Source organism: Ochotona curzoniae, unplaced genomic scaffold (assembly GCF_017591425.1).
Source record: "Ochotona curzoniae isolate NIBS_2020 unplaced genomic scaffold, NIBS_Ocur_1.0 contig_2599, whole genome shotgun sequence".
Lineage (NCBI taxonomy): Eukaryota > Metazoa > Chordata > Mammalia > Lagomorpha > Ochotonidae > Ochotona > Ochotona curzoniae.
Genome location: NW_024465520.1, coordinates 14,394,280 through 14,421,187, shown reverse-complemented (window position 1 = coordinate 14,421,187; position 26,908 = coordinate 14,394,280). Strand labels below are relative to the sequence as shown.

At 43.7% G+C, this 26,908-nt stretch overlaps 1 protein-coding gene across 9 annotated transcripts in view; it reads right to left on the bottom strand.

Annotated features, from left to right (window-relative positions):
• The window catches only part of LOC121152692 (IQCJ-SCHIP1 readthrough transcript protein), a 694,065-nt gene that overhangs the window by 14,883 nt on the left and 652,274 nt on the right, over positions 1-26,908 (bottom strand). For 7 of the 9 annotated variants that reach the window (XM_040974870.1, XM_040974871.1, XM_040974872.1 and 4 more), the window contains one exon: positions 18,541-18,659. The exons of 1 other annotated variant lie outside the window; for it this stretch is intronic. In XM_040974870.1, the coding sequence (XP_040830804.1) occupies positions 18,541-18,659 (119 nt within the window). The remainder of the gene's footprint in view (positions 1-18,540; positions 18,660-26,908) is intronic. One more of the 9 variants, XM_040974877.1, reaches the window with a different exon arrangement.

Here is a 26,908-nt window from a genome sequence, read left to right as displayed (position 1 = left end):
ACAGCCATCGCCTGCAGGCTCCTCAGCTCCTGTGCATGGGTTTACTTTTTTAACACCAAAATAAATCTGTATTTTAATTGCATTACTCATTAAATTAATTTTTTTTTTTGCTTAAGCTTTCTGAAAGGCAAAGTTACAGAGACAGGGTGAGAAGATTGAGAGATTGTTCCAGTTGTAGTGGCCAGGACTGAGCAGACCTAAAGCCAAAAGATTGGGTCTCTCATGTAGGTACAGGGCCCCAAGAATTTGAGCCATCCTCTGCTTATCTCCTAGGCACATTGGCAGGGAGCTGAATGGGGAGTGGAGCAACTGGGACATGAACCTGCACCCACATGGTGTGCCAGCATTACAGGTGACAGCTTAACTTGCTATACCACAGTGTTGACCCCACGTCCCACAAACTTTGGAAGTGCTTCTGTATATTGTAAGTGCGACCCCAAATGCAAAGATTATTTAGCTTTTCTGTTTATTGAGTAGATAAAATGTTGAAAAAATGGCCACAGCAAATGAGCTATGACAGCCAAATAAACTTGAAAATATCCAAAGATGTATATTTCAATTCTGAAGCAAATTTAATAATACCTTCTGTTTTTCTGTCTCCAAGCTAGACTTTTTTGCTGTTGCTGTTAAAGATTTATTTGTTTTTATTTAGAAGGAAGATTTACACAGAAAAAGAGACACCGAGAGAAAAAGATCTTCCATCCATTGGTTCACTCCCAAAATGACTATAATAGTTAAAGCGGAACCAATCCAAAGCCAAAAGATTCTTCTGGGTCTCCCACGTGGGTGAAGAGGCCCAAGGACTTGAGTCTTCTTCTGCTGCTTGCCCAGACCATACGCAGAGAACTGGAGCAGCTGGGACACGAACCAGTGTCCATACGGGATGCCAGGCTTGCCGCTGGAGGATTAGCCTGTCGACCCACCGTGCCAGCCCTACCAGGCAGGACTTTTGTGAATGACGTGCTCAGCTCTACACCACCTATCCCACAAGACATTTCTAATTCCAGCAAGGCAAAGGACTGTTGGGGTGAAATTTTAAATAGGAGAGAAAAGGGGAAGAAAAAACAAAACACCTTCGGTAGCACAGGAGAAAATCGCCTTAGTCCCACATGCTCAGAGTGGGGCCCTGAGGCCGAGGGCCACTTGCCCATAGTGCAAACACATACACTGCTTCTCCTAGGAACAAGGAACGGACATGACATAACAGCAAAGGCGTCCCAGGGGATTTGAGATGTAAAGACATCTTAAAACAGGCTCAGGCTTCGAGGAGGATTTGTTTTCCTTTAGCCTTTAAGCAGGCTTTAAGACGGTGGTGATGACTTCTGGTGAAACTGGGCCACAGCTCTCATCCCCGACTCTGGGCTCGGTGGCACCACCAGGTCTGCCAAAACCTCTGTGCCACAGATCAATGAACTGGGAAGCCGGGTGCCACCCTGCCCTGGGCATGCGGGGCTGTTCTCGGGGTTCACTTCTGACATCGGGCCTTACTGTTAAGCAGCCAGGCAAAATGCAGGCTGCAGAATCTCTGTCTCTCAAACCCTTGCTGTGGGGAAAACAAAAGGCAAGCCTCATCTTACTGAATGTAGACGTGATTTTTAGGTACTCGGCTCAAGGTGACCAGGTGTTTCAAGCGGCAGGGAGCAGAGCATCAGGCTCAAAGGCTGCCAGGAGTTGACTTTGCCTATCGATTCCATTTTTTAAAGGTCTGGCTCCTGGTTAGCCCAGAAACCACCTTTTCCTTAGACAACACCTTATGCAGTGACTCCAGCCAACAGTGCTGCCAGTGGGAGGAGGGAGCAGCTGCATGAATTCTTAGAAACCTAGAGATGCACAAGGATGTCCGTGGGCCATCCTGACATGCACAGAGTGACCGATGGCAGGTCAGCATCAAGGCCAGGAATGAGTGGGCATGTGGTCCAGATGTTGCCGAGCACCGAGAGCTTCAGGAATACCTGTGCTGCCTTTCCAGCTACTGACGCGTCAGGTACTGCTAACACGGGCACAGACCCAGGCAGAGGGTAAGTCGCAGCAATTGCAGATGACTCAGAGAATATCAAATTCTCTTACCAGCCACATGGTGACAGCATTTGGGACTTAGGGACAAGAGTTTATTGCCTGCAAGAAACGCCGTGTGGGCCTCTAGAAGGGTGGTGGCCACCGTGAGTGCAGCCTTTAGCCTGGGCTGTGGAGACTGGAACCAGGCTGTTCCAAGGTGCTTCCTGACTGCCTTGCTGGGCAACTCCCAGCTTAGATCATGGCAGGAACAGGGGGCAGGCTTCGGTAAGCTTTTGCTTCCTCACCCACTGTTCTTCACCTACTTTCACATGCAGCATTGAATTTTTCATAGGGTCACTTCCATTCTCTCCGTGGGTTACCTATCTGTGGATTTTAGGCAAGACAATATTTACTAAGAAACCATGCCTTGCTCCAGGCCTGGGACAGCCTCTCCTAGTGTCACCCCTCCCATCCCCCCGTGTGATGCGACTGCACAGTGCCCCCATGGAGAGGTGAAGTCTGTTTCCCTACCTCCGGACATGGTTAACAGATGGCAAAGGAAGGCTGGGTGAATCAGCTGTGACTCTCCCTTACTGCCCACCTAACTACCCCGCTGGGAGCCCTGCCACCAGGCTCAGAACGTGTCCAGGCCAGCCTGCTGGTAGTAAGACACTTTCCAGCACAGAGCTGAAACAGCAGCTGTCCCAGCTGAAGCCCCAAACCCATGCCGAGGCTGATCCAGAGCAGAAGAGGTACCCCGCCCACTTGCAGTGGGGTGCAAACACCAGGTGAGCCCACCCGGGCCTGGCTCCGATCAGCACGTTGCCCAGCTGACCTAGTGGCCACTAAGCAAAAATAAATGTTTACGGCCGAGCGCTGCTCAGCTGAGTGTCGTTTTATCATGCACCGTGCCTGTGGCAATAGGTACCCTTACTACGTGGTCACAAAGCCAAGCGCCAGTCTACACTTGGATTTTTGGATTTATATTTCAACCCAGGTTTGAATTTATTAGAGATGCCACCCAAGTCTGCCAAAATAAACTTAAAGGGCCTGCAGACCTCGTAATTTCCTGTAATTTCAAGGGAATCATGGCTTTCCTTAGGAAACGGAGCAAGAGGGAACTTTCCATGTATTTCCAGATTTCAAGCAGCGGTGCTCATTATCTGTCTGCAACCGGCATGGTCTGGGGGCCACGGGCCTCACTGCTGCCTTTGTTACTCGCTATCCTCCAGTAGTTTGTGGCTGGACCATTAAAATACATCATTTCCTCTCATTTTAATGAATCTTTGATGCATTATTCAAAAGTTTTATACATAATGGAAAAATCCCCGAGTTCTCGTAGCCTAGCCTTTTCTGTTTCTTGAGAATCTCAAAGGGGATAGGGCATAAAATACACACTGTAACCACGCGGGGTAGACAAGCTCATGCGTGTTTCTGAGAATTCATCACAAAGAAGGACGTGGGAATGACTGAAGTCTGGGCCCGCCTGGGAGGTGTCTCGCGTGGGATGCTCCCTGTCTCCTCGGCTACGCCTTGACAAACTGTCAAATACTGTCCCCGCTCTGCAAGCCCCGCCTCCTCCTCTTCTTCCTCTCATGCTGTTCTAGATGGACATTGACCACACTCACATACAAATGCCCATCACCGCGTAGGAAAAATGAAGGCGTTTCTGCTTTCCAGTGCTCACAATGCTGCTTCTTACTGTATTTATTGGCACTGTGTTCACTCACAGTGTTTGTGGAGCGGTATGTAACACATAGGACGATAATTGACTAAACTTCAAAGAATGGCATTTTCAATAGTAGCGGCAAATACTGAATATATGTAATAGCACACACACACACACACACACACACACAAACCCTACAAATGGATTGTTACAACTAAATAAGGTAGAAAAGTTAATACGTTAATCATTTATTCATGAATCAGGTAATGACAGCACTGTAAACTTCAGGCGCCAACAGGCTGGTGCTCAGTAGCCACCAGGGCTCCTTTAGTCATTTATGTTTTTGCTGGCTCCTGAAGGCATTTTATGGTCCAAGACCCTCACATGAAATGAGGTGCAATGGTGGGAACAGGAGGAAAAGCCTGGCTTTTAAAATAGCTACCAAGTGCTAGGACCATTAGATCACCATGTACATGCATAGGAATGTGGACTATACATAGCATGCAGAAGTGAATAAAAACGGTAGTCCACACTCCCTGTTGTACATGAGGGGATCACAGAGTCCATGGAAAATAAAATTGAAAGATAGGTTTTCTTAGGTGGAAAAGGACTCTGAAACCCATGCGTGTGAGGAGCCTTCGGAAGGCTCACAGAAAATGTGCATTAGGAAAAGACTATGAACTCAAATACACCTACCTTTTAATTCCATTTCCCACAAACTTTAAAAAGTACACGCATATGTAGAAAAATAAACACTCATGCAACCTGGATGTGTTAACCAAGAAGAACAGAAAAGCAGGGAATCAGAGCTGGTGTCCCGGTGCAAGGGCTAAGCTGCTCTCAACACTGCCATTCCATCCCGGAGTGATGCTTGGCTCGACCCCTGGCTGCTCTGATACAGCGTCCTGCTAATACATCTGGGAAAGCGCAGTGGTCCAAGTACTCGGATCCCTGCCATTCAACAGCAGACCTAGCTAGAGTTCAACACCCCAGCTTGGGCGGGGCTTGCCACAGCTGTTGTTGCGATTTGGGGAAATAAACCAGGCGATGGAAGATCTCTCCCTCCCCCCATTACTTTGCCTTTCAAATACATATGTAAACAAGTAAAGAAATAAATCTTTTTTTAAAAAGTGTTTTTTTGGGCCCGGCGCGGTGGCGCAAGTGGTTAAAGGTCCTCGCCTTGCACGCCCGGGATCCCATATGGGCGCCGGTTCTAATCCCGGCAGCCCCGCTTCCCTTCCAGCTCCCTGCTTGTGGCCTGGGAAAGCAGTCGAGGACAGCCCAAAAGCTTTGGGAACCTGCGCCCGCGTGGGAGACCCGGAAGAGGCTCCTGGCTTCGGATCGGCATAGTATCGGCCCGTTGCGCTCACTTGGGGAGTGAATCATCGGATGGAAGATCTTCCTCTCTGTCTCTCCTCTCTGTGTATCCGCCTTTCCAATGAAAAAATAATAAAAATAAATCTTAAAAAAAAAAGTGTTTTTGTTACAGCAAGGGGCCTGGTGCAATAGTTCAATGGCTAAATCCTCATCTTATAAACATGACAATGCCCGTGCTGGGCACCACTTCGTGTCCTGGCTGTTCCACCTCCTATACAGCTCTCTGCTTGCTGTCTGGGAAAGCAGTCTAGGAACCTTGGGACCTGTACTCAAGTGGGAGACCTAGAAGCAGCCCTCAGCTTTGGATGGGCTCAGCTCCAGCTGTTGCAGCCATTTGGAGAGTGAACCAGTGGATGGGAGATCTCCTTGATTCTCCTTCTCTATTCTACCTTTGAAATAAACATAAACAAACCTTAAAAAAAATTAGAGAGAGAGAAGAGAGAGACATCTTCTACCCACTGGTCCACTTCCCAAATGGCCAAAACAGCCAGAGTTGGGATGAAACCCATGAGCTTCTTTGAGGTCTCCCAAATGCGTTCAGGGGCCCAATCATCCACTGCTTTCCCAGGTTATTAGCAGGATCAAAAGTAGAGCAGCCGAGACTTGAACTGACACTCACGTGGGATGCCAGCACTGCAAGTGGAGGATTAGTGTGGTACACCACCATGCTGGCTCCAAGACATAACATTTTTTTTTTTAAAGAAATAAAGAGCAGGGAACTGCAGAAGAAAGGAGGTTTGTGTAATGGGGCTTTGGGAAGATGGCTAGGAAAACTAAGGTCAGTTGTAACCATGTGCCAAGGAGAGACTGTGTCTCTTGAGTCCTCACCCTACACCTTACAGGACTGGCGCATCTGGCTTCCTCAGCTGAATCCCAGGAAGACACCTGCAAAGGCAGCTGGACTACAAATGACCTCCTTGTGTTTCCTTCTCCTAATCATACAGGGACTCTGTTCCTGCTTCCCCTTCTAAGGCTAACTCTGGATCCTTCCATCTGTACCCAACACCACATGGCCACAGCATCTCGGCAACGAACAGAAAAGGGGAACTACCATTCCAGGCGCATTCTCTGGAGTAGCAGCAGCCCCTACCGTCTAACCCAGATCCCTCGAGAGCTATAAATACTCGCATTCCTCAGACAGCTGTTGGTTCTAATTCCACATCAGTATCCATTTCCTTCACTAATGACCACTTTCATGTAATTAAATTTGGAATTACAGGATCTTGATGCTGGGAAAATACATTTTCAACAAAAATGTTTTCCAGCATGAATGGCAAACCAGAGTGAGGCCTCTTCTGCTACAAGGAATAAAACAGCCATCTCGCACAGGTGCCAAGTACAGTCTTCCTTCATCTTAATTAAGGTTAGAGAACTGCCATGCAGAGCCACTAATAGGCAAATAGGAGGCTCCGTTTTGAGCATCTACTGGGTGCCGAGCACCTTGGGTACCTTACTTCTCACCCTCACATAAACGCTGGGAACCCTCTTTCATGAATTAGGTTACTTCAAAAAAGAGAATTAAAGATAAGTTTACTCGGGAGCAAAATGCTTTTGGAATCCACGAATCAGACGGGAACACAAAGATTCAGAGAGGTTAAGGCATATGGAACCAGGAAGTTGACAGTTTCTCTTAACAAACCAGGATATTCTGAAGATCGAATAAACTTATAAACAGAAGAAAAGAAAGAGAAACAAACAAAAAAAAGTAAAGAAAAAGCTAGAAACTAAGTATATTCTAGTCCTTCTGAGCTGCTAAAAATACTCCTGACAAAAGAACAATAATGTATGCAGATCAACGTTCTCAATAATAATGTGACTCCCAATAGTGATGTGTTTCCAATGTTAAGTGAAAAAAAATGAGATACAAAACAGCAGCCCTAGTATGAGATCAGCCTCATAAGCAAAAATATAAGCATACAAAAAATGCTAGGAAATACACCTACATATACTTTGGTTTTTTGGGGGGTAATTGAAAGAGTAGTCAGTTGGTACTGGACTTCTCTCTTTGAGCCCCTCTGAACTGTCACGTGTGGGCACTCAGCTGGAATGGCGAGAAAGCCAGTGCTGCTGGCTGGGGAGCTGGGGAGAAGGTGCACGGGACTCGGAGGCTGCCAGCTGGGGGAGGGCGACTGTGCCGCTGACTCAGCCTTGTCTAAGCAGGGACACAGTGACTCACACAGGAGTCAGCCTGAACTTTTGTTTCTGGCATGGTGCTGGAGCTGGTGGGAGACCTGTGGGCAGCAAGAAACATATTTTCTTACAAGTGAACGGTTCCGCAGATGGAGTCTGATTCTATTGTTGACAGCCTTTCCCATCCCATTCTCCTGGGATCTGCAGCAAGTCATAAAGCAACTGATATAACTGCAACCGCATTTATCTGAGAGCTTGAGGGACAGAGAGGGAGTGAAGGGGAAGGAGAGAAACACCCAATGCTGGTTCAATTCCCAAGCTCCAGCTCTGGGCTGGACGTCTCTGTGCCCTATCAGCTGGTGAGTTTCAGCTGCTGGAGAGACACGGGTTAAACACTCGGCCCCAGCTAGACCTTTGGTAATGTTCATGTGCCGTCAATAAAAAACCCGGGTGGAGAGTCAGTGCCTGTGTGTGTTTCTGAGGCAGGATTGGATTAGGTGAACATTTTAATTGCAAATTCCTTACTCTTTTGAACACTGAAGCACTGCTTTTACCACTTTTTATGTTCATGTTTAAAAACATTTTGGGGCTGCCATTTAGGCTTGGTTCTATAGCAAGCTTTTAATCTCAAAAACATTCTCTTTCATGATTTAATTTGTGAGCATTTGAATTCCAAGTAGTCATTAAAAAGACTGCAGTGGATCTGTGGAATTGCAGGGCTGCGATACGAGGTTATCCACATGCCGTCGTCTTCAAGCCTGTGCTGAGTCTCACAGTGGCAGCCCTGCACGCAACCAGCTGGCTAGTGGCACTGCTGTCCCACACCTCTCAGCTGACAAGTCAGCCAGGGTCCTCTTGCACAGGGGAGTGCTCTGGCCATTTGCTGCTGCTGCCTTCTGGCAGAGCTACACGGATGCAAGCCGCAGGATGCAGACAGTGGTTTGGGAGGACATGCCTACAGGCAGAAGCAGGGACCAAGCTCCTCGGAGGACAGGTGGGGGCACAGAGAGCAGCGCCTTCCTCACCAACACACTTCACTTTCTGTTCTTTTGGATGAATGTGCAAGACACACACGATGCAGTGTCGTCCACTCAAGTCCAATAAAAATAAAAAGTCTAAGTGCTAAGGAGGTACATTTCACTGTTTCACTGGCAATAGTTTTCCTTTTTTAGTCATACATTAAAAAACCCCATTTGTCTCAGAATCATTTAAGTCTAAGAAACTCAAGGTGATTTAAACATAATAACAGCCTGCGGGCTGTGTCCTCCTCACAAGAACTCCTGAGCAGGCACAATTATTATCCCATTTTACAGACGAGACAACTGAGCTGCAAGGGAAGTCATCAGTAAGTGCTAGTCAGTGGTGGAGTCAAGCTGCCAGGCACGCCCTTGAACTCTCGGGACCTGCGGACCCTGGCACTGCCCTCCTAGGGGACGGCTGTGAGAAGGGCAGTGGGGAGCAGAGCAGCAGGTGGACCATGCCACTGCAGAAGGTGCAAGGACGAACAGAAATGGGAACAGCATCATCTGATGGAAGTGGAAGTCTGAGAAGGGTGGAGAGCAGTTTCTACAGCATTTCCTCAATGGAGGCTGGAAAAAAAAAAAAGAAGAAACCTTTCTGGATGACTTATCGCAGAAGTTCTCTATTTTTTGAAAGGCAGAGATACAAAATGGGAGCTCCACCATCCACGGGTTGATTCCCCAAATGCCTGCAACTGCCGGGGCTGAGCCAGGCTGAAGCTGACATTTTGAAAGTCCATGTGCATCTCCTTGTGTCAGGAACTCCAACAGTTGAGTCAAATCAGGGAGCCTCTCTGGGTGACCAGGGTGTCTGTCTGGGTGAGCAGGGTGTCTGTCTGCATGACCAGGGTGCCAGTCTGGGTGACCAGGGAGTCTCTCTTGGTGACCAGGGTGTCTGTCTGGGTGAGCAGGGTGTCTGTCTGCATGACCAGGGTGCCTCTCTGGGTGAGCACCAGGAAGCCAGAACTGAAGACAGTCAGGATTCCGATTCAGGCTGCAGGCACGCCAAGTGGCCAAGAGCTGGCGCGTTCAATGCCTGCTCCTGATCTTTCTGAAACACTGTATATGCAGGGGTGGGGGACAATTGTCAATTTTACTCACCTAGCAAAACAAACAAAACCCAAGATTTTACAAATTAGTGCCATCGAGTCTTTTTACCTTCTTCATGATACGTTGTAAATTGCAATCTCAAAGGGGTTCTGTCCCCACCAGACACATCCTCTGCAGATTTTTAGATGTACCACAGAATCTGGATAAGAGTTCGAAGGCACAAAAAAATGAACAAAATTGGACAAAAGGATGCTATTAGATGACGAGGCTCAACCTGCAACTGAGGTCTTTTCTAGTAGCACTAGCAAGCAGCACAGATGTCCCAAGACCCATGTGTGTTCAGACACACGTGTGTGACCACTGTCCCAGGGCAGTACAAGCTGCAGTAATAAAGTCATGGGAACCTGTCAAAGATGATGGAACAGTGAAAAAGAATTCCTAGAAGCTCTTTTAATTAAGCATTATGTTGTCCACCAGAGCCATTTTTAAATATAAAATGCAGCCCGTGGCCTTTTTTCTTCCTGCCTCCCACTCTTGTGCAATAGCTCAAGCAATTGAATTCTCATTGGTGATTAAAAAAAAGAAGAAGAATTCATAAGACAGGGTACAGCTGGTTGTGCCTCTAGCAAGATGTCAAATTCAGCTTGCACAAAATTAATTGCACCTAATTAAACTGAGGTCATTGACATTATTGTAAAATGAGGCTATTTATTAGATAAAGAAAATTTCACAAATACCCATTTCCCTTTCTTTCAGGTTGCAAAAGAGAAGAACTGCTCAGATAATTAAATTTGTTTTACCATTCTAATCTCATTACTCCTCAAAGACCCCCTTCAAACCTTGCTTTACTTTTGAAATTGTGTAATAGTTTAGATAATCGTTACAGGAGATAGAATGACAGATTTTCTGTAGATAATAAACCATTGGCTTCTTAGAAAGTATGTTTTAAAAAATGAATTGATAAGCTACATTTGCAATGACACAGACCTTGGAACCACTTACATGAAGAGCTTTCTAAGCAAACCAATAGTACAGATGCATGACATCCATAGATTCATAGGGAGTTTTAAAGATAAGCTGTATAGTAACAATACACCTACTATTTCCAGAAAATATCTTAGACAGTGAATTTTTTTTTTGATTTGGTGCTTTTTATTTACTTTTTTTTTTAAATTCAATTTTTCCCATCATCTTGCACATGCTGGGCAGATCTGACCACTCTTTCTTCTTCCAGCAAATTATGCAAATATTCTTACTGTCAGAGACAAGAGGATGATTCACTTTCCTGGCAACACGGCTCTGACTGTCCATGCCGTTCGATGGCGCATGATGAATATAGATTGTCAGCTCCGGACACCCAAAGCCCCGGGGGATGCCGCTTCTCCACAGCTTTCCTCGGTTCCTGGTTACTGGATCCAGCCAATGACAAGTCTCTGCCTCCAGCCCCCAAACCAAATGAGGGGCAGCGGTCTCGTCTTAGCCAATCACCAACAAACCTTAAAGGTTGGGGAGGAAATGAATTTTGATTTGGGGATGTTGGGAGGTTGAGATCTGTAAAGAGTAATTATTATTCAAAGCAGCTGCTCCAAAAATTCTCCAGGGAATTTGTGTTCCATACTCTCCATAGTGTTTGGAGATGAGGATATAGAACCTATTTTAGGCTGCACCATCCCAACGCATACTCTACGGAAAAGACTGTAGTGGATTGTATTAAGATGCGAGTAGAAAGTCAGCCATGGGTGGTGTAACTGGAAGGCAGATAAGCAGATGAATTACTTGGAGACAAGGAGAGAGTAGGCAGGCAAGTTCTTGCCACGTTGTCAGATCAGGTTGTACTGTTTAAAAAAGGAAAGACTTTCTGATGTACAATTTATGGGTCAATTTAAGAAAAAAAAAAACATAAAGCAGAAAGATTTCCTCGGTGTCTACTGTGAATGCCTCCTCTGTGGTTATTCCCATGGCACTTCAGCCAACTGCTACTCCCTTAACAACACTCAACTCAACAAGTTTAGAATCGGAATTATACCACTGCTAATTTGGTTGATGAAAAAATGTTTTCAAGGAAAGTACTATGTTAACAACAAAAGAACAAAGATGTTTTTCAAGAACATCACGAGACAGTATTTCTTTGAAACCTATTTCAAAAACTGGATAATTTACTTTCCTTATTTCCTCTTAAGCTTTTCCAATCTTTTTTAACTAAGCATTTTTAAAAAGAGTAAAATGACAAAGGTCACAGAATCTGGTCTGAGATGGTTAATTATGTGTAGATAGTGACAGTTCTACGTTCACATTTTCCACATTTCGGTATAAGTCAAATTTAATTAGCTAGGTTCTTTTGCCGGAGTAGTAGACATAAAATGCCTTGATGGAATTACTGTAAGCCTAGCTTACATTTAGCAGTTTGGCACGCTTTTTGACAAAGTGCTTTAGGGTTATCTAGAAAAACCCAGTGGTGCTGAAACTCAGTGGACACTGACCTCAGACTCAGCCACTTTGGACTGTGCATGAAGTTACTTTTTACATGTAAATGGACAACTTAAAACACACACACACACGCACAAGCAGAACTCCATTCGTTCGTCAAAGATTCTATTTTCTTTCATAGACTCTGCCCAGAAACCATTACTGGGCCCATTAATTTTCAATCCTTGGTTTCCTTAGAAGTGGAGTACTGAACTCTCTGAAGTGGTGAATTCATTTGTAAAGGTCACCTGGCTCTGATTATTTAACTAATTCAACACAGGTGCCCTGCTGCATCGTGGAATTCCCTATGAGTTACCTCCAAGTTTTGACTTCCTTCAAGTACTTCAGTAAGACGTAAAGTATTTCCAGCTCAATGAAGAATTTCAGAGATTAGAAAGCTTAAAAAACAATTCTAGGAGAGACGGGGAATCTGGATTGTATAATGCAATGGAATTCTCCTAACGGCTCTCCTACCACATTACTGTACCAGTGAGGGGCACAGACAGCCTGTCCACGCAGACTTACAACTTACAGGGGCAAAGTGAGATTCCTTAGAAACATTTAGTCTCATTAGCAACCTTCATCCTGAGAAAGATCCAAAGAGTCGTTCTGTTCTTACAGAGGATGATCTCATCCCAAAAGAACAGAATATAAATAATCTCCTATGAGCTACTGAGAGAGACATCATGTGTTTTAGATAACCATCATGTGTTTTAGTCGCCAAGGGGCTAGGTGACTCAGTGATTTTTCAAATGTTTCTCTACCACAGCAGCTTGGGGTGGGCTGCGAGGGCTTTAAGGGCACCCAGAGGAGGTGTTGTGGGGGCAGTAAGGAGAAAGCTGGAGGAGGTGTGAATTCCACTCTTCTTCGCTTCCCCTGAATCAGGAGGACCTTCTGCTTTAGGAGGGGCTCCTGCAAAAGCTTTTATCTGAGAAGATGTTTTTGCTTTTTGAAACACTGAAAACCTCTATGGCACTCCCAGCTAACCATGCCACGTCTAACACAGGTATCTATTCTCTTCTGAAAGTATATTAAAAACAATATGGAAAGAAAAAGGATCAACAGCACACAGGAGTTTGAAGAAAACATGGACAGTCAAATGCAGATGGATGGCAAATCTCTGACTCATGATCTCCATCCACCAGGGGCCCGCAGGGATGGATGGGCCACAGCAGAATCCCGGAAAGGCTCAGGTACACGGAGGACAGCAGAGTGCGGTGGAGGGAATGAGCACAGAGAAGACCCACTGACCATGGAGGGATCCATTAGCCACCTAGGGCCTGCTTAGAGCTGGAGTCAGTGTGTTCAGAGGCTGAGTCAGAGGGGCTCTGGGCTGGAGCACACTCAGGTGCAAAGCAGGATACGTGTGACACTTTAGAGAAATCAAGGGAATTGAGTGCAATTCTATTTGCTAATCCTCCAGGTGTTCCCGGCGCTAGAGTGTTAACACAGGCAGCCAAGCATGTAATTTCTCAAGCAGAGGTTGGAGGGCCTCTCAGCCGCAACTCACAGCCCAAGAGACATTGAGACACTTTTCAACTGGATGCATTCAAAGAAAGAGGTGCATTGCTGTTCACCATTGGACAGCCAAGGCCCCATTTCTGGACAAATATCTGGCAACTATGAAGCAGACACTACCTTAGGCAACAGTTTTAAAGGTCAACAAAATGATGATAAACTCAGTTGCAGCTTATACGAAGAATGTTCTGAAGAGAAATCAAGAACACATTAACACATACAAACAATGGTAGGTAGTGGAAAGAAATACAATGATAGACAAACTGCAGTAAAGGGCCAGCAGGCTATGGGGAGAGAAGAGGACGGCTCTTGGATGTTTATTTCCAATAGTCAAGGAAAGTCTCTGAGGAAGAAATGGAGACCCGGTCATAGTTAACAAATGACCTTTAGTCATTTAGAGGCGAAAACAAAACAAAAAACTCAGGGAAAAAATGTGGGTCCAATAGAGATTAGAAGAAAACATTTCAAATAATTAAAATGAATACTTCCAATGACATGAGAAAATATCACGCCAACAATTTTGAATATTCTGACAAAAGTCAATTCCTACAAAATGTAATTTGCCACAACTGACTCATGATGAAATAAAATGTCTAATCTTATAAGCACTTAAGACATGGAAGCAGATATGAACGCAGGGTGTGAAGGAACCCCCAGGTGGGGAACATCATCACAGGTTTATGGAAGAAGTGTTCCTCATCCATTTGTAAGCAAACATAATCCTTACACTAAAACCAGACAGAAATATTAAGACTCATGCCAATCACAAATACGCATTTAGCAATTAGACATTCTAGACAAAAGATTATAAATAAATCCAAAAGTGTTTGGAAGAAGATAACAGTTTCAAACTAACTTAGCTTACACTCGATATGTGAGGATGATTCAAAATTTTGAAAAATCTGTAAATGCACTGAATTATATTAATAGATTAAAATTATATAGTCATCTCAACAGATGGGGAAAAAGAATGTGACATACTTAAATGTCTATAAATGGAAAGTATTACCATCAATTTCATAAAGAGAATTATTAAGAAAAACACAGTTAAAAATCATCCTACATAGGAAAACAGTAGCAGCACTCCATTTACCAAGAGAAATGAGCTAAAAACCCCAACTCACATCACCATATTTGGGCATGTATCCTAAAACAAGGAAACAACCAGTTAAGAGGCATGGGGACTAGGAAAAAAATAAAGTTTTCATTGTGTGTAGATAATATCTACAGAAATTCCAAAGAATAAACAGGCAACTTAATTTGAAATAACAAATTAATAACAAATTCTTAGGCCAGCTAAGAAATACTTATAATAGAAGCAGTGACAAAGAGGATTGACAGACTAGTATACAAGCATGATTATATTTTTGTTCACCAGCAAACACTAGTAAGAGAGAATTATCAAACAAAATTCATATAAGAATATCAAGCACTTAGAGGGAAGCAAACAAATGCAGCACCCTAATGGATAGTTACAAAACGCTTTAATATTCAAAAAATATCTAAAAATAGACATACTATATTCATGGATAAGAAAACTTACTATAACGAATATGTAATTGTTTCTGAGTGGTTTATAAACTCAATGCAATTCCAGTCAAAATCCCCAGGGAGTGCTTTGTTGAACTTGAGAATTTAAAATTTACGTGGAGGGGCAGGAAAATACAAGCAGTACACTTTTAGAAAAAAAAAAACGTGGAAAGGAACTTGACAGTCCAGATATTAGGACTTACTGTGAAGCCATAGCACTTGGCTTTAATTTTGGTGACAGGATAGAAACAATGATAAAATGGAACACAGTCCCATCAACGGATTGTACACAATAGCACACTATCATATCAGTGACTAACAGATGAACTATTCAATAAATGATGAGAAGATGCTCATCTATACAGAAATACAGACTTTTTCCAGATGTCATATAAAGGAATCAATTCCTTTTACCATGCTCCAGAAAGCAGTGACTTTTGGCTCCCTGGGCTATTTCCTCCAGTCTTTATCTGCATTTCTCTAAATAAAAAGCTCATCTTGATTTTCATTTCAAATGACCCTTGACTTGTCTACTCTGGAACGTGGAGATTTAGTTTAAAGTTCTCACAGACACTCTATTCTACCCGTGCAGTTGTTTCACAATTTAGAGTCAAACTGAGGATCAGATATTGCAAGTCATGTAATAAATGCAATTACTTGAGAAATTTCGTTGCTTGTCCTGAAGTTAGAATTGCTTTCTTTTTCCCTTTGTTAGTCCAGGGCTTTGTCAGCTATCGTATAGGAGGATACTTCAAAAGTTGGTCAAACAGCTAGAGTCAAAAGGTAAGTTTATTTTGCTGCCAAAATCACTTTGGAATTCTTACATAGTTTTTTATAATATGTATTTTTTGCATCATCTTTTGGAGCAATGCTCGAGTTTATTGAACCATATTTCTGAAGATGAGCACAGAATTGTCTTAAAAGTTCTGCTTTTGCCAAAAATATTGCTTTTGAGCATTTCTGTACATGCCCCCCTCCTTGTTTTAGTAATCAAAAGATAGTTTATTTTGGTGCAAATATCTTTTTGAAATTTATGCCTTTTTTAAAGACTACACTTGTTCCATGAACTTTCTGAAGATTCCTGTATATAAGAATTTCAGATTTCTTTGCACCAAAATAAACTTACCTTTTAATCGATTTCTCATGCAATTTTTTTTGCATGTTAAACACTTATTGCAAAACAAAGGCAAAACTGTCACCATAACTCTTACAACTGTTTCACTAACTCACTGACGCTTCAGCTAAGATCTTACTCTGCATAAAAGGTTCAGCGTTCTAAAAGCAGGATTCTGGTACTCTTTTGTTGACATTAGTCAGCAAAGATGATCGGGCGTGACATCAGTTACCAATTAAGCCCTGACCGTCATCTCTAGGAATGGAGATTAACATGATTTCACTTGCTAGATTCTGATATTCTCTGACAAAAATAGAGGTATCACTATCAATCTATGTATCTTTATTGCCTTTAATTGTTCAAAACCTTTCGGCACAGTGATCACCAAGCCAGTCCACAAAGAAAATTCACTTTTGACATTGTGCCAAGCCTCAGTGTTGACGCGATATGTCTGACAGCAGAGGGGTTGTGGGAGCTTCTACAAAATACGACTTCTTCACTTTGCTGATACCTCTGCTATGTGGACTCCTACCGGAATACTAGTCGCTCATGCTTGCAATGTTACCCAACAGGCACATTTTACCACAATGACTATGTTGAGGAAATTAAAATAAAACTTTTTTTTTGCATTCCACTTTAGATATTTCATAACATACCCTTAGATCTAGGTCAATCCTGTGCAATTTTGAAACCCCTCCACATACACCATGTATATGTTTATCACTGATTTTTTAAAAACAAAACCTCCCATTTGTACCACATAAGCATAAAATTGCTGAATAGAAAAGACGAGGCTTTTGCTTCTAAAGAAGGACATCTGGCACTTTGGGGAATATTAGAGAGCTGTGGCCAAACCATATGGTGGGAAGTGGGGCATGGGAAGACTGAGATTGTTACATTAGAGGCGGACTGGGATGATCCTCAGGCCTCTAGGTCCCTCTGCCCGAGCTCCATCTGCCACAGCCCACTGAGCGGAGCAAGAGGGGCTCCCGGTTCAAAGACCAAAGCTGCCTTTCCAGCATGGGACAACAGGTGGGACAGCAAGGGGATGAGTAAAACATGGCCAGCACCCAGCCGAGGAACAGGTGCCCGAACACTCCAGGGCCAAACGGCAGCCCTGTGAAGTGCTCACTCGCCCACAGTGCTTTGGACACAGGTGTATTGATAGTAGGCTGTGATTTTTGTGAATCCAGATGAAGCCTTAAGGACTGAACTTAAAGTTTAGTGAAAGTCCAATAGAAGTAAACATTAAGGTCTCTCGCCAAGCAGAGGCCTACTTGGTAGCAAGCTATGGCTGTATGAATACATGAGTATGATTTGTTCCTGACATCTGCTTTTTCGTGGTAAATGTTTCTAGTATCCACACAGCATATATTTGCTCTTAGCTCCAAGGAAGCCTGAGAAGAAACATTTGGAGGCGTGGGGTATTGTTGTTTCGTGTGTGCGTTTTGGCAGGGTGCAGCAGGAATTGGGAGACAAGTAACCAATCATTTAATACCATCTTCAATATGTGCTTTCACACTTTTAATACTTGTGCTAACTTGCAAATTATCCATATCTTCACTAATTCAAGCAGGCTATAAAACAATAGCAAGGACATATGCTGAGAACTTGTCAGAAATACAGAAGCTTGGGGCCAGTGTTGTGGCACACCAAGTTAAGCTGCTGCCAGCTAGCCATGAGCACCTGCCCCACTTCCGAACCAATGAAGCAGGAAGGGAGCAGAAGGTGGCCCAAGGGCTTCGGCCGCTGCCATTCACCTGGCTGGAGTAGCAGGCACTTGTCTGTGGGCTGACTCAGCCCTGGTCATCGCAGCCATTTTGGGAGTGAACCAGCAGATGGAAAATAGTCTCTCTCTCTCTTTGTGTGTGTTATTCTGACTTTCAAATAGATTAATGTTTAAAAGAGAAGGAGAGAGAGAGAGAGAGAGGTGCAGATTCTTGATTTAGAATTGATCTAGAATTAGAATCTTCAACTTAACAAAAGCTCCAGATGATTCATAAACAAGTTAAACTTGGGACACTGTGGTTTGAAGTCCTGTTTTCTAGGTAAAAATTATGATTTGGGATTAAAATCCATGCACATGACCTGGAATATCCTGAAACCACTGATGACAAGGGAGTCATGATGTCCTGAATGAGTTAAGATAAAGAACACGCACGTGGAGGACAGGGTAAGCACGGTAATCCCGTTCCTGGGCTTTTTGGCTGACATCAAGTGAAGAACAGTAATAAACATGGAATGAACGAAGTGGGAATTACAGTTCTCAGTTACCAGTATTCATTGCAATCAAATGTACCTAGGGGGTGATTCTGGGTGCTTTGCGACTGCTTAATGGGAAATCTGGTGGATTGCCACACATCTCTAATCATCAATCAGCTTTCTTGGCAGCATGGCTTGATTGCCTATCCATGTGCAAAATCTGCACTGTGTCCAGGAAAAAAAAAATACCAAATATAAAAATCTGACCTCCAGTAGCTGGGCAATGGGCCAAAAGCAGTCACAACAACAAAATACATCAAAGTGGGAAGGCCCACTCTAACGCCCAAAGATGGCAGGATTACGAGGGAAAAGGGACTCAAGGATTTAAAGGCTATGTTTTATTAGACGTGTGGTCGGATAACAAAATCCATTAGGTATATATCAGAAAATCAACTTGAAAGAACACTCACCGGGAAGAAAGGCTTGGCTTCCCACTTTTGCTACAGCTGGTATAAATTCCTGGGCCATCGTCAAAGAAGCTCCCGAGTGCCAACTTCTGTCTGATAGACTCTCTCTCATTTTTCTGTGCCTAAAATTTCAAGAAAAAACAAAGTGCTGATAAGCAGGCGGTTCCATCACAACCACAGGCAGCCTGACTTGCTACAGATCTTAGAATTGTAACATTAGGAAAAAAAAAAAAGGAATAATGGACCACAGCATAAGAACATGCGAATTATTTAATGCTGAAATAAAGCCATTCTCTTTTGGCTCCAACCTCAGTCCTTCAGAACCCACTGTGACCTCCAGTCCAGGCACTCAATGGTTCTTACCAGATCTAGATTGCTCAGCCCTGTAACCTTCCTTCTTACCTCCTAGATATGCCCGCATGAACACCTGAAGGCCAAGCCCATTTCCTTAAGCACAGTGCTTGCATCTCAACTGCTGCCTTTCCCCTATCTTCCTTACATGTCCCTTAAGCCACTTTCTCTGTGCTGAGACAGAAACGCACTTGCCTGACATGCCCCAGAATTCTATGCGCTGGCCATTGCCACGTGACGATGCTGAAACAGGGCCCAGGAAAGAGAGACGCACGACCTGTCTCCCCTGAGCCTACAGTCTTGCTGGGGACTGTTGTTCTACTCATCTCACCAGATCTAGAATGGGAGAAACCTGGAAGTACGGCCTAGATAATTCTAATTACAGCAAATGTTTCAAATTCTGCAGAGAGCTCAGGTCAGCGGGCACAGCGAAATGATTTGGTAAAAGTCCAAGACTGTGATCACTTGGATATGTTTACAATCCCTGGCGTCCCTGAAAGTCTCATAGAAACTCAACGACCTAAACTTGTAAACACTTTAAGTAACATGGGATTAGATTAATAGTAGTTTCCTTAGCCAAAAATAAACCAACTGAGGCCAGCATTGTGGCATAGCAGGTAAAGCTGTTGTCTTTTAGACCAGGATCCTATACAGGTGTTGGTTCAAGTCTCAGTTGCTCCACTTGCAGCCAGCGCTGTTCTAGTTGCCCGGGAAGAGGAGGGGAAGAGGACCCCAGTGATTTGGTTCCCATTACCCACATGGCAGGCTGGGATGAAGTTCCTGGGTCTTGGCGTTACCCGGCTCAACCCTCCGTTGCCACCACTTGGGTAGTGAACCAGCAGGGAGAATATCTGTCTTCCTCCCCCCTCATGCCCCCTTTGCAACTTTTTCAAATAAGTCTCCAAAGTAAATAAACAAAAACAGCACAGTTAGAATGCACAGTACACGGAGTAGAAATTGCAAGGGTGAACTGAGAAATGATTTGATTTGATTCCTGAGTGAAGTACACAGTTGGTTACAGCCACTGTGGTCTTACATGGTGGCCACTGTTCACACAGCTGTTGGCACTGAAGTTGAATAATGAATGAAAAGGAAAAATTCAGTTCCTCATCGTAGGAGCTCAGTAGCCACAGGTGGCTGTGGACAGCACAGAATAAAATGAAGGACAGCATGGTGCAGCTCCGAGAGTAGGCCCTGAGCTTCAGCTCCATCAGCTCCTAAGGACTTGAAAATGGCACAGCCCCGGACCCCGGCACCAGCCACTTAGCTGCAGATAGCAGGAAAGCTTAGAGCTCACAGCGCGTTCATTTCTGCTGTCCATTACTATTGAACACCAGAAGCATTTTTTTCCAGTTTTCACACTTAGCAACAGTACCCATTCACATACTAATTTCTCATTCTCACATGTACCACTGGAACTGAGTCACATTAAGGGATACTCTGTGTGTGTGCATGTGCAATACAGCCACAAAATGAAAGATGGCTTTTATACAGATTTTTCAGATGTGATCTGACTTCATTTTGTTTACAGAGTTAGCAGAGAACCAAGCCCTTGAAAGTAACCCTAAGCCTGTAAAGGAAAGCGAGCATGCCATTCAGTCATGAACCACTTGCACTACAGGGAATGTTAATTAAAAAAGCAACCACATATGCAGGGCTGTCGCTCATGATGTTCCAGCCAGAACTCTGTTGCCTGACATCTTCACGCATAACACATTCATTTCAAATAGTCAGCAAACCTATTTCTCAATCCATATTAACAGGCAAAAGAGATTCTCACCCAGTGACATCAACAGTCACAAAACTGTTGAATATACAAGTGCAAAAATCAGCAGGACACCACAAGTGTTGATGATTAATGCTCAACAACACGTGGGCCTCACATAGGCCTGGGGTCTGAAGAGGCTGTCCGTAGGACACACACCCATCGCAGGCGTGAATGTGGGACTACAACCTTGAGTCTACAGCGATCTTGCTCCAATCACTTGGTGCACACCAGTTACACACAAAGGGGAGGCACTGAAATATTTCTATTTATGTTGATTACAGTTGTTTATGAATAGCTTAAAGGCAACTGTTTTATAAAACATACTTTCCTTTTTGCTCTTCCTCCCTGCTTTACCGTGCCTCAAAACAAGTCAAGAAAAGTATAAACATCACCCAAATTCTATCACATAAAGAGGTCATGGCTAATACTTTTGTGTCTTACCTCTTAACTTTTACCTTTTGTGCTCATGTATTTCCTTTTTATAAAGCTGAGATCATACTTTTACTATATATTGAGAATTTCCTCTAATGCTACTTTGTATTCTTTTAAAATGCTTACCATTTAGTGACTGCATACCATTCCACCCTTCGGAGTTGCCCTCAATGGTTGGCCATTTGGGTTGTGTCAAATTAAAAATCACAGGGGAGTTTGCATTGTCATATAAATCCCTGCCCACATGTCTGATTATTTCCCAGGACAAGTTCCTGGAAGTGGAATTACAGGCTCAGCCATGTGGGAGCATTTGTTGAGACTCCTGACACATTTTGTCACATTGCTCTAGAGGAAATCTGTTCCCGTTCACATACCTCCCAGCAATGTGAGGCTGATTTCCCCAAGCACTTGAAAAATGCTCTTGTTTTTAGCTTGACAGGAATAAAGTAGTACCCTTGTATTTTAATTTTTTAGATTTGCCAGTGACAGTAAACATTTAAATCTTTAATTTTTGTAGTTTGCTTTTCCTAGATTATTTCTTCTGAACTTGGCTTATTTGTCTATGAAGGCCTAAGAATTTAAAAAATCTTGAATTGCAGGTATTTTCCCTGTGAGTTTTTGTTGCAGAGTTCATAGTTTACTTCCTCTGACAAGCTCCTGATGACTTTCGTGCCTGAAAGTTCTTCCTAGACCAGATATAAAGGATCTCATCGGACGCAGAAGGATAAGTGAATTTAAATTGCTTAGCAACTGGGCTTAGCCCATGGCATTGTAAGTCTGTGATAAATGGTGAATATTCCAATCAAAAGATGAGGAAACTGAGGGCAATGAAAAGTCACCCTCTCAGGTGAAGAAGTGGGGTTCAAGGCATTCAAGCTCATGCTTTGTGGCTGGAGCCTTAACTGCTCTGTCATTGTGAACAGTCAGGGGTTCAGGCTAACAGCAATGTTGACCATCACACTGCGGATATCTGGGAGGCTGAGAGAGTTACAGATCTCCTCCTCCTGGAGATGGATGTGGTGCTTTCTCAGAAGAGAAGGAAAACACTTGGCTGGCACGCAAGCCCATCACAGACCAGGCGCAGCCGTACTTACTTACAGTACATTCAGCTTCCTACGTCACTGCTCCTCATTTCCATGCTTCAGTTTTCACTTTGGAACACAATGATTTGAAGAACCTAGGCGTTTTCTGCCTTTTGTGATTCTGCCTTAATGGCTTGGCTGGGGGCTGTGTGAACCTCAGGCCTGATAGTCTACGTGACACCCGGCAGGACACCTGGCAGGTCACGTAGGCAGACCACTTCTCAGGAAGGAGGTACCCGGTATTTGATAAGATTCACAGCCCAATAGCTCGTCGATTTGTACTTTTTAAAAGTTGCTTGTTTCAAACCCACCAATAGAAGCCTGCTAAGTCATGACTGTATAATTAATAGCCTAAAATGTATAAGAACTGGGGGGCTTGGGCTCTGGGGGTTTCCCTTGGCTCTTCCCTTGGCTTCTGGCTCGCGCTTCTTTTGTCCTCCTTGTGGATCCTTGCAGCCTCGGCTGCGGCTGTCCCTCCCCCGCTCAGCCATGCTGGGCTGGGGGAGGTGGCTGGGAGACCTAGGCTAACCTGAATAAACCACCTTTTTGCCTCAGCACGGACTTCAGACTTGATGATTATCTGGGGGTTTCAAAAACCGGCACAACATTTGGGGGCTCGTCCGGGATCCCCAGGTCATCAAGACTAATGGCGTGTGTGGTGAGTGTCGCCTAACTTTTCTTTACCAGCCAGTTTTATCTGATCAGTTGCCTTTTTCAGCTGAATTTTGCCTTTGCGCCCAGTATGGGGTCAGAAAGCCCTGAATGGATTAAGTGTTCGCCTGGTGAGCGGGCTGAAACGCCTCTCCAGGTAAGGCACCGGTTTGCTAAGGAGGAGTAGGTGTGTTCCCTCCGAATGATTTTTCTTTTAGTAGGCCTACTTTGTTAACTGTGTGTCTGTCTTGTCTTGAAACTGTTGTATGTTTTTGTGTCTGCCGGCTATAAGTTAAATGCTTGCTAGGATAGTTAAATTGGCTGCATAATCTTGAACTGTGAGAACTTTGTAAGAAGGCCTCTTACCTAGATTGAATTGGACCTATGAGTGGCGCGCCTAAATTCTAATTTGAATACAGCGAGAAAGTTTCTCTAGATTAATTTTCTGAGCTAGCAGGATGGCCTAAAGTCTCCGGAGAGGTTGGGAGTCGGCAGCTGACATTACAGAGTCTGGGCGGACGCGTAATTCGGCTCTGTCGGTTGGGATCTCTTGGTGACGACTGGGGTCCCCAAGGCCGACGTCCCTGGGTCCAGGTGCCTGACCTGAGGGACTGCGTGCTCTCCCCGGTTCCGAGCTAGACGGACTTGCTTGCCTGGGTTCCGAGTCTGATGGGCTTGGGGGTAGCCTTCTGCCTGGGTTCCGAGTCTGATGGGTTGGGGGCAACCTTCTAATTGGGCGTCAGATTCGATGGGGCTTCTGCCTGGGTTCCGAGTCTGATGGTGAAGGCGACCTTCTAGCTGAGTTCCGGATTCGAGGGGCTGTAGTGAAGGCGACCTCCCAGCTGGGTTCCGGATTCGAAGGGGCTATAAGTTCTAAACTCGAGGGGGAAGAGCCGTCCAAGTGCCAGGTCAGAGGGACCACCCGTTTTGCCCAGGTTCCGAATCCCGAGAGGTGGAAAGGTGCCCTTTCCACCTAGGTTCCGGGTTCGAGGGGCTGTGATGTCTTTGTCCTGGATCGGATGTGTGCTGCGTGTCTTTGTTCTGTAGCCCTGCTCTCATCTTGGGCTTGAACTCTGTGAAAGCTCCCTCTACTTCCTGGTGTTGCCAGTCAGCCTCAGTTTAGCTTCTGGGCATTGATATGCATATTTAGGAGGGCCTGGCTGAGAGCGAACTCTTCACCCCCCTGCTGGGGAGAAGTTTGATTTCATTTAATTCCATCTAGCCTGAGAGATTTCCTTGCCTTTGCCATCAAATCCAGCCTACTTGCTAGCATGCTCAGTTAAATGTACATTTAACCAACTTATTTGAATCTCTAAATTGCTCAAAAGTCTGAACCAAGTCTCCTGACTTTGGGAATTCCATAGGATCCATGGAACTCTCAAAAACAGAGACAACATTTGGATAATTCAACTGTTATTTGAAATATTCTGGATTATAATCGCACAATGTTATGAAACTGCCAAGTTGGTTGCTGCATATGTTTAATATTTACATGATTACAGATAATGGATACTGATGTTTATGTCTTGGTCAAAATACCTTTTTAATCACGAAATTGATTCAGGTTATAAGTTATCTGTGTTCTTATTTACAAAGTATTGTTTCTGAGACTGCCTCACAGGAAGACAACGCATTCTTAAAGGATGTGTGGTAAAATTGTTCATAATGTGTGCATTTTCTAAGTATTTAGAATCCTTTAAAAAGAACAAATTAAAACTGAAGTTTGATTCCTTGTCAGAGAACAACAGTGTCATAACATTTCCTTTTAAGTTATTTTCATCTTATTGATGACTAACCTGCTAACTAAGTTCAGTAAATTCTTGGGCAGCCTCCTAAGACAACAGCCAAACTGAAGTTCTTCCATACCCTTGACTTCAATAAAACAGAAGATGCTCCAGGCCCTGAGAAAGGGAGGGGCATGCTTGGAGCCTGGCCTTTGAAGAGCTTGGAACTTTGACTTTGTCCCTGCCATTGCGATTCTTAAGAAGGGGGATGTTCCTAAGTCAGCTAGGAGGAAGTAACTGCTTCTGGTTCCGAAATGGGTTTGCATTTTAAAATGTTTTCATGGATTGGCTATATATGTAAAAGATAATTGAAGATTGCCTGAAGCAATTGTGTTTAAAAATTTAACCTGCTTTTATTTTAAAAAATGTATTGGATTGGAGTTTTGTTTGTTTCAGAATGTAGATCCAGAGAATTGGCAGATAAAGGATGGTTGCAAGCCTAAGAATGTTCTTGGTGAGAAGGTTATAAAGGAGTTACTGAAAAGAACATTGCAGTTAAAATATTTTGTCTTACAGGAGTATGGCTATCATAAGATGCAAAGGGAAAGGTAAAGCAAAATACTTAAAGGTTCAAGCATGTTAAGAAAAAGATAAAAGTCATGAAATTTCACAAATGAATCTGGCTATAATTTTTAAGATATTGTTACAACATTGTTTAAGTATTTGACACTAATATCTAACGTATGATGACATTTGAACTGATATCTGTTTGCAAAATGCCTTTGAAGTATATATCTATGGAAGTGCTCCTGAGTATCTGACAATGGAAGTTTCAAGTTTTGAGGACTGTTAATGGAAACAAATTGGTAACTTTGTCAACTGTCTATCCAGCCTATTTTCAGTAAGCTGTTATTCCAACCTTTGAATTTGTTAAATTCTTAGAAGTTGTGATGTTATGATTTTATGCACTAATTCCTGTGTTTAAGGTTATATCTCAATTTTGGTGACTGGCCAAAGAAATACACATTTTGTGTCTCAGTAAGGTAACTTAATTGTCTTTGTTGAATTCTCATGGTTTAAAAGAGCTGCATTTTTCAAGAAATACTTGTGTGGTCATTTTATAAGTGATAAAAAAAATCTGATCTGTTACTGTTTGAATCAACCTGACTCTTCTGATTTTTGAAATTCCTAGATGGGCCCCTAGGAGTCTCAAATTCAGAACAACATTCGTCAAAGATTGCATCTTTTGGTTGGTAAAGATAATTGTGCAGAAAAATTTGGTTATAGAAATGACTTTTGGAAGCCCTGCAAGTGAAGAGCCAGGATTAATTGCAATCCTGCCACCAGAAAGGCTCCAGGAATGGTTGATGTGAAGATATACACATCAGTGAGAGGAACTCCTTGGTCCTCAGTTTAGATAACAGGTCAAAAAGAGGTGCTTTTTCCCCAAGTAGGGGAATGGAAACTAACACTAGGAAAAGGCATCTGCCAGAGGAACAAATTGTTTACCAGTATACTCCCTCTTGTTATTATGTAAATTTCTCAAACCTTTCTTCCTGATATCTAAGTGACCATCTGGTTGTGGTAAGAGTGTGCAAAATCCTACAGGTGGTTTCACAGTGCTATCTGAATGTGGCAAGCTATGTAGTCTATTTTGATTGACTTATAGATGAAAATGCTCATGAATGAGAATTGCTGAGCCAAATCCATTTGAAAATAATGTTTAGATGCACAATTAAACTCTTGGAGAGTCATGTCTGTGTCTGTTTTCTCAGGACCTACAAGTCTGTTCAGCCGAATAGTTCTGAATGTATTCAAATGGACTTAGTGCTGAGGGCACAGTTGCAAGACGCCATGGGACGCCAAATCCCCATGAACTAGGTGGTAAAATGTATGGCTATATGTATGAAAGTGTTCAATGAAGAGTCAGATGTCAGGTAATGTTAAAATGCTCCTACATGGGAAACGGTTCTTAAAGCAGACTCATAGACTAACGATCTTGAGTAGCACTCAGTGGCCTCAGAATCGGCCCAAAGGCATTCTGGTCTGACAGGAGAGCCAACAAGAAAGCAAGCATATCAGGTGTGGAAAGCCAGGACACTGCTGCGAAGAGTGTCCTCCTCTGTGAAGGACCTCAGCGGTCCATGCCCCAGTGCAAAGAAGTAGCCATCAAAGATGGTTGCGCTCTTCTCTCAATGGAGGAGAGAACTTCCATTTCGTGTATGGCCTTGTCTAAGGAATTCTGGGGGTGTTGCGGATTCAAGAGGCTTCCACAGCCTAAGCATCGTGTGTCAAGAGCCGCAGGTGATTACTGACGTCACACATAAGAGTGCTAATTTGTTAAATTCACTAGAGTCACTGTG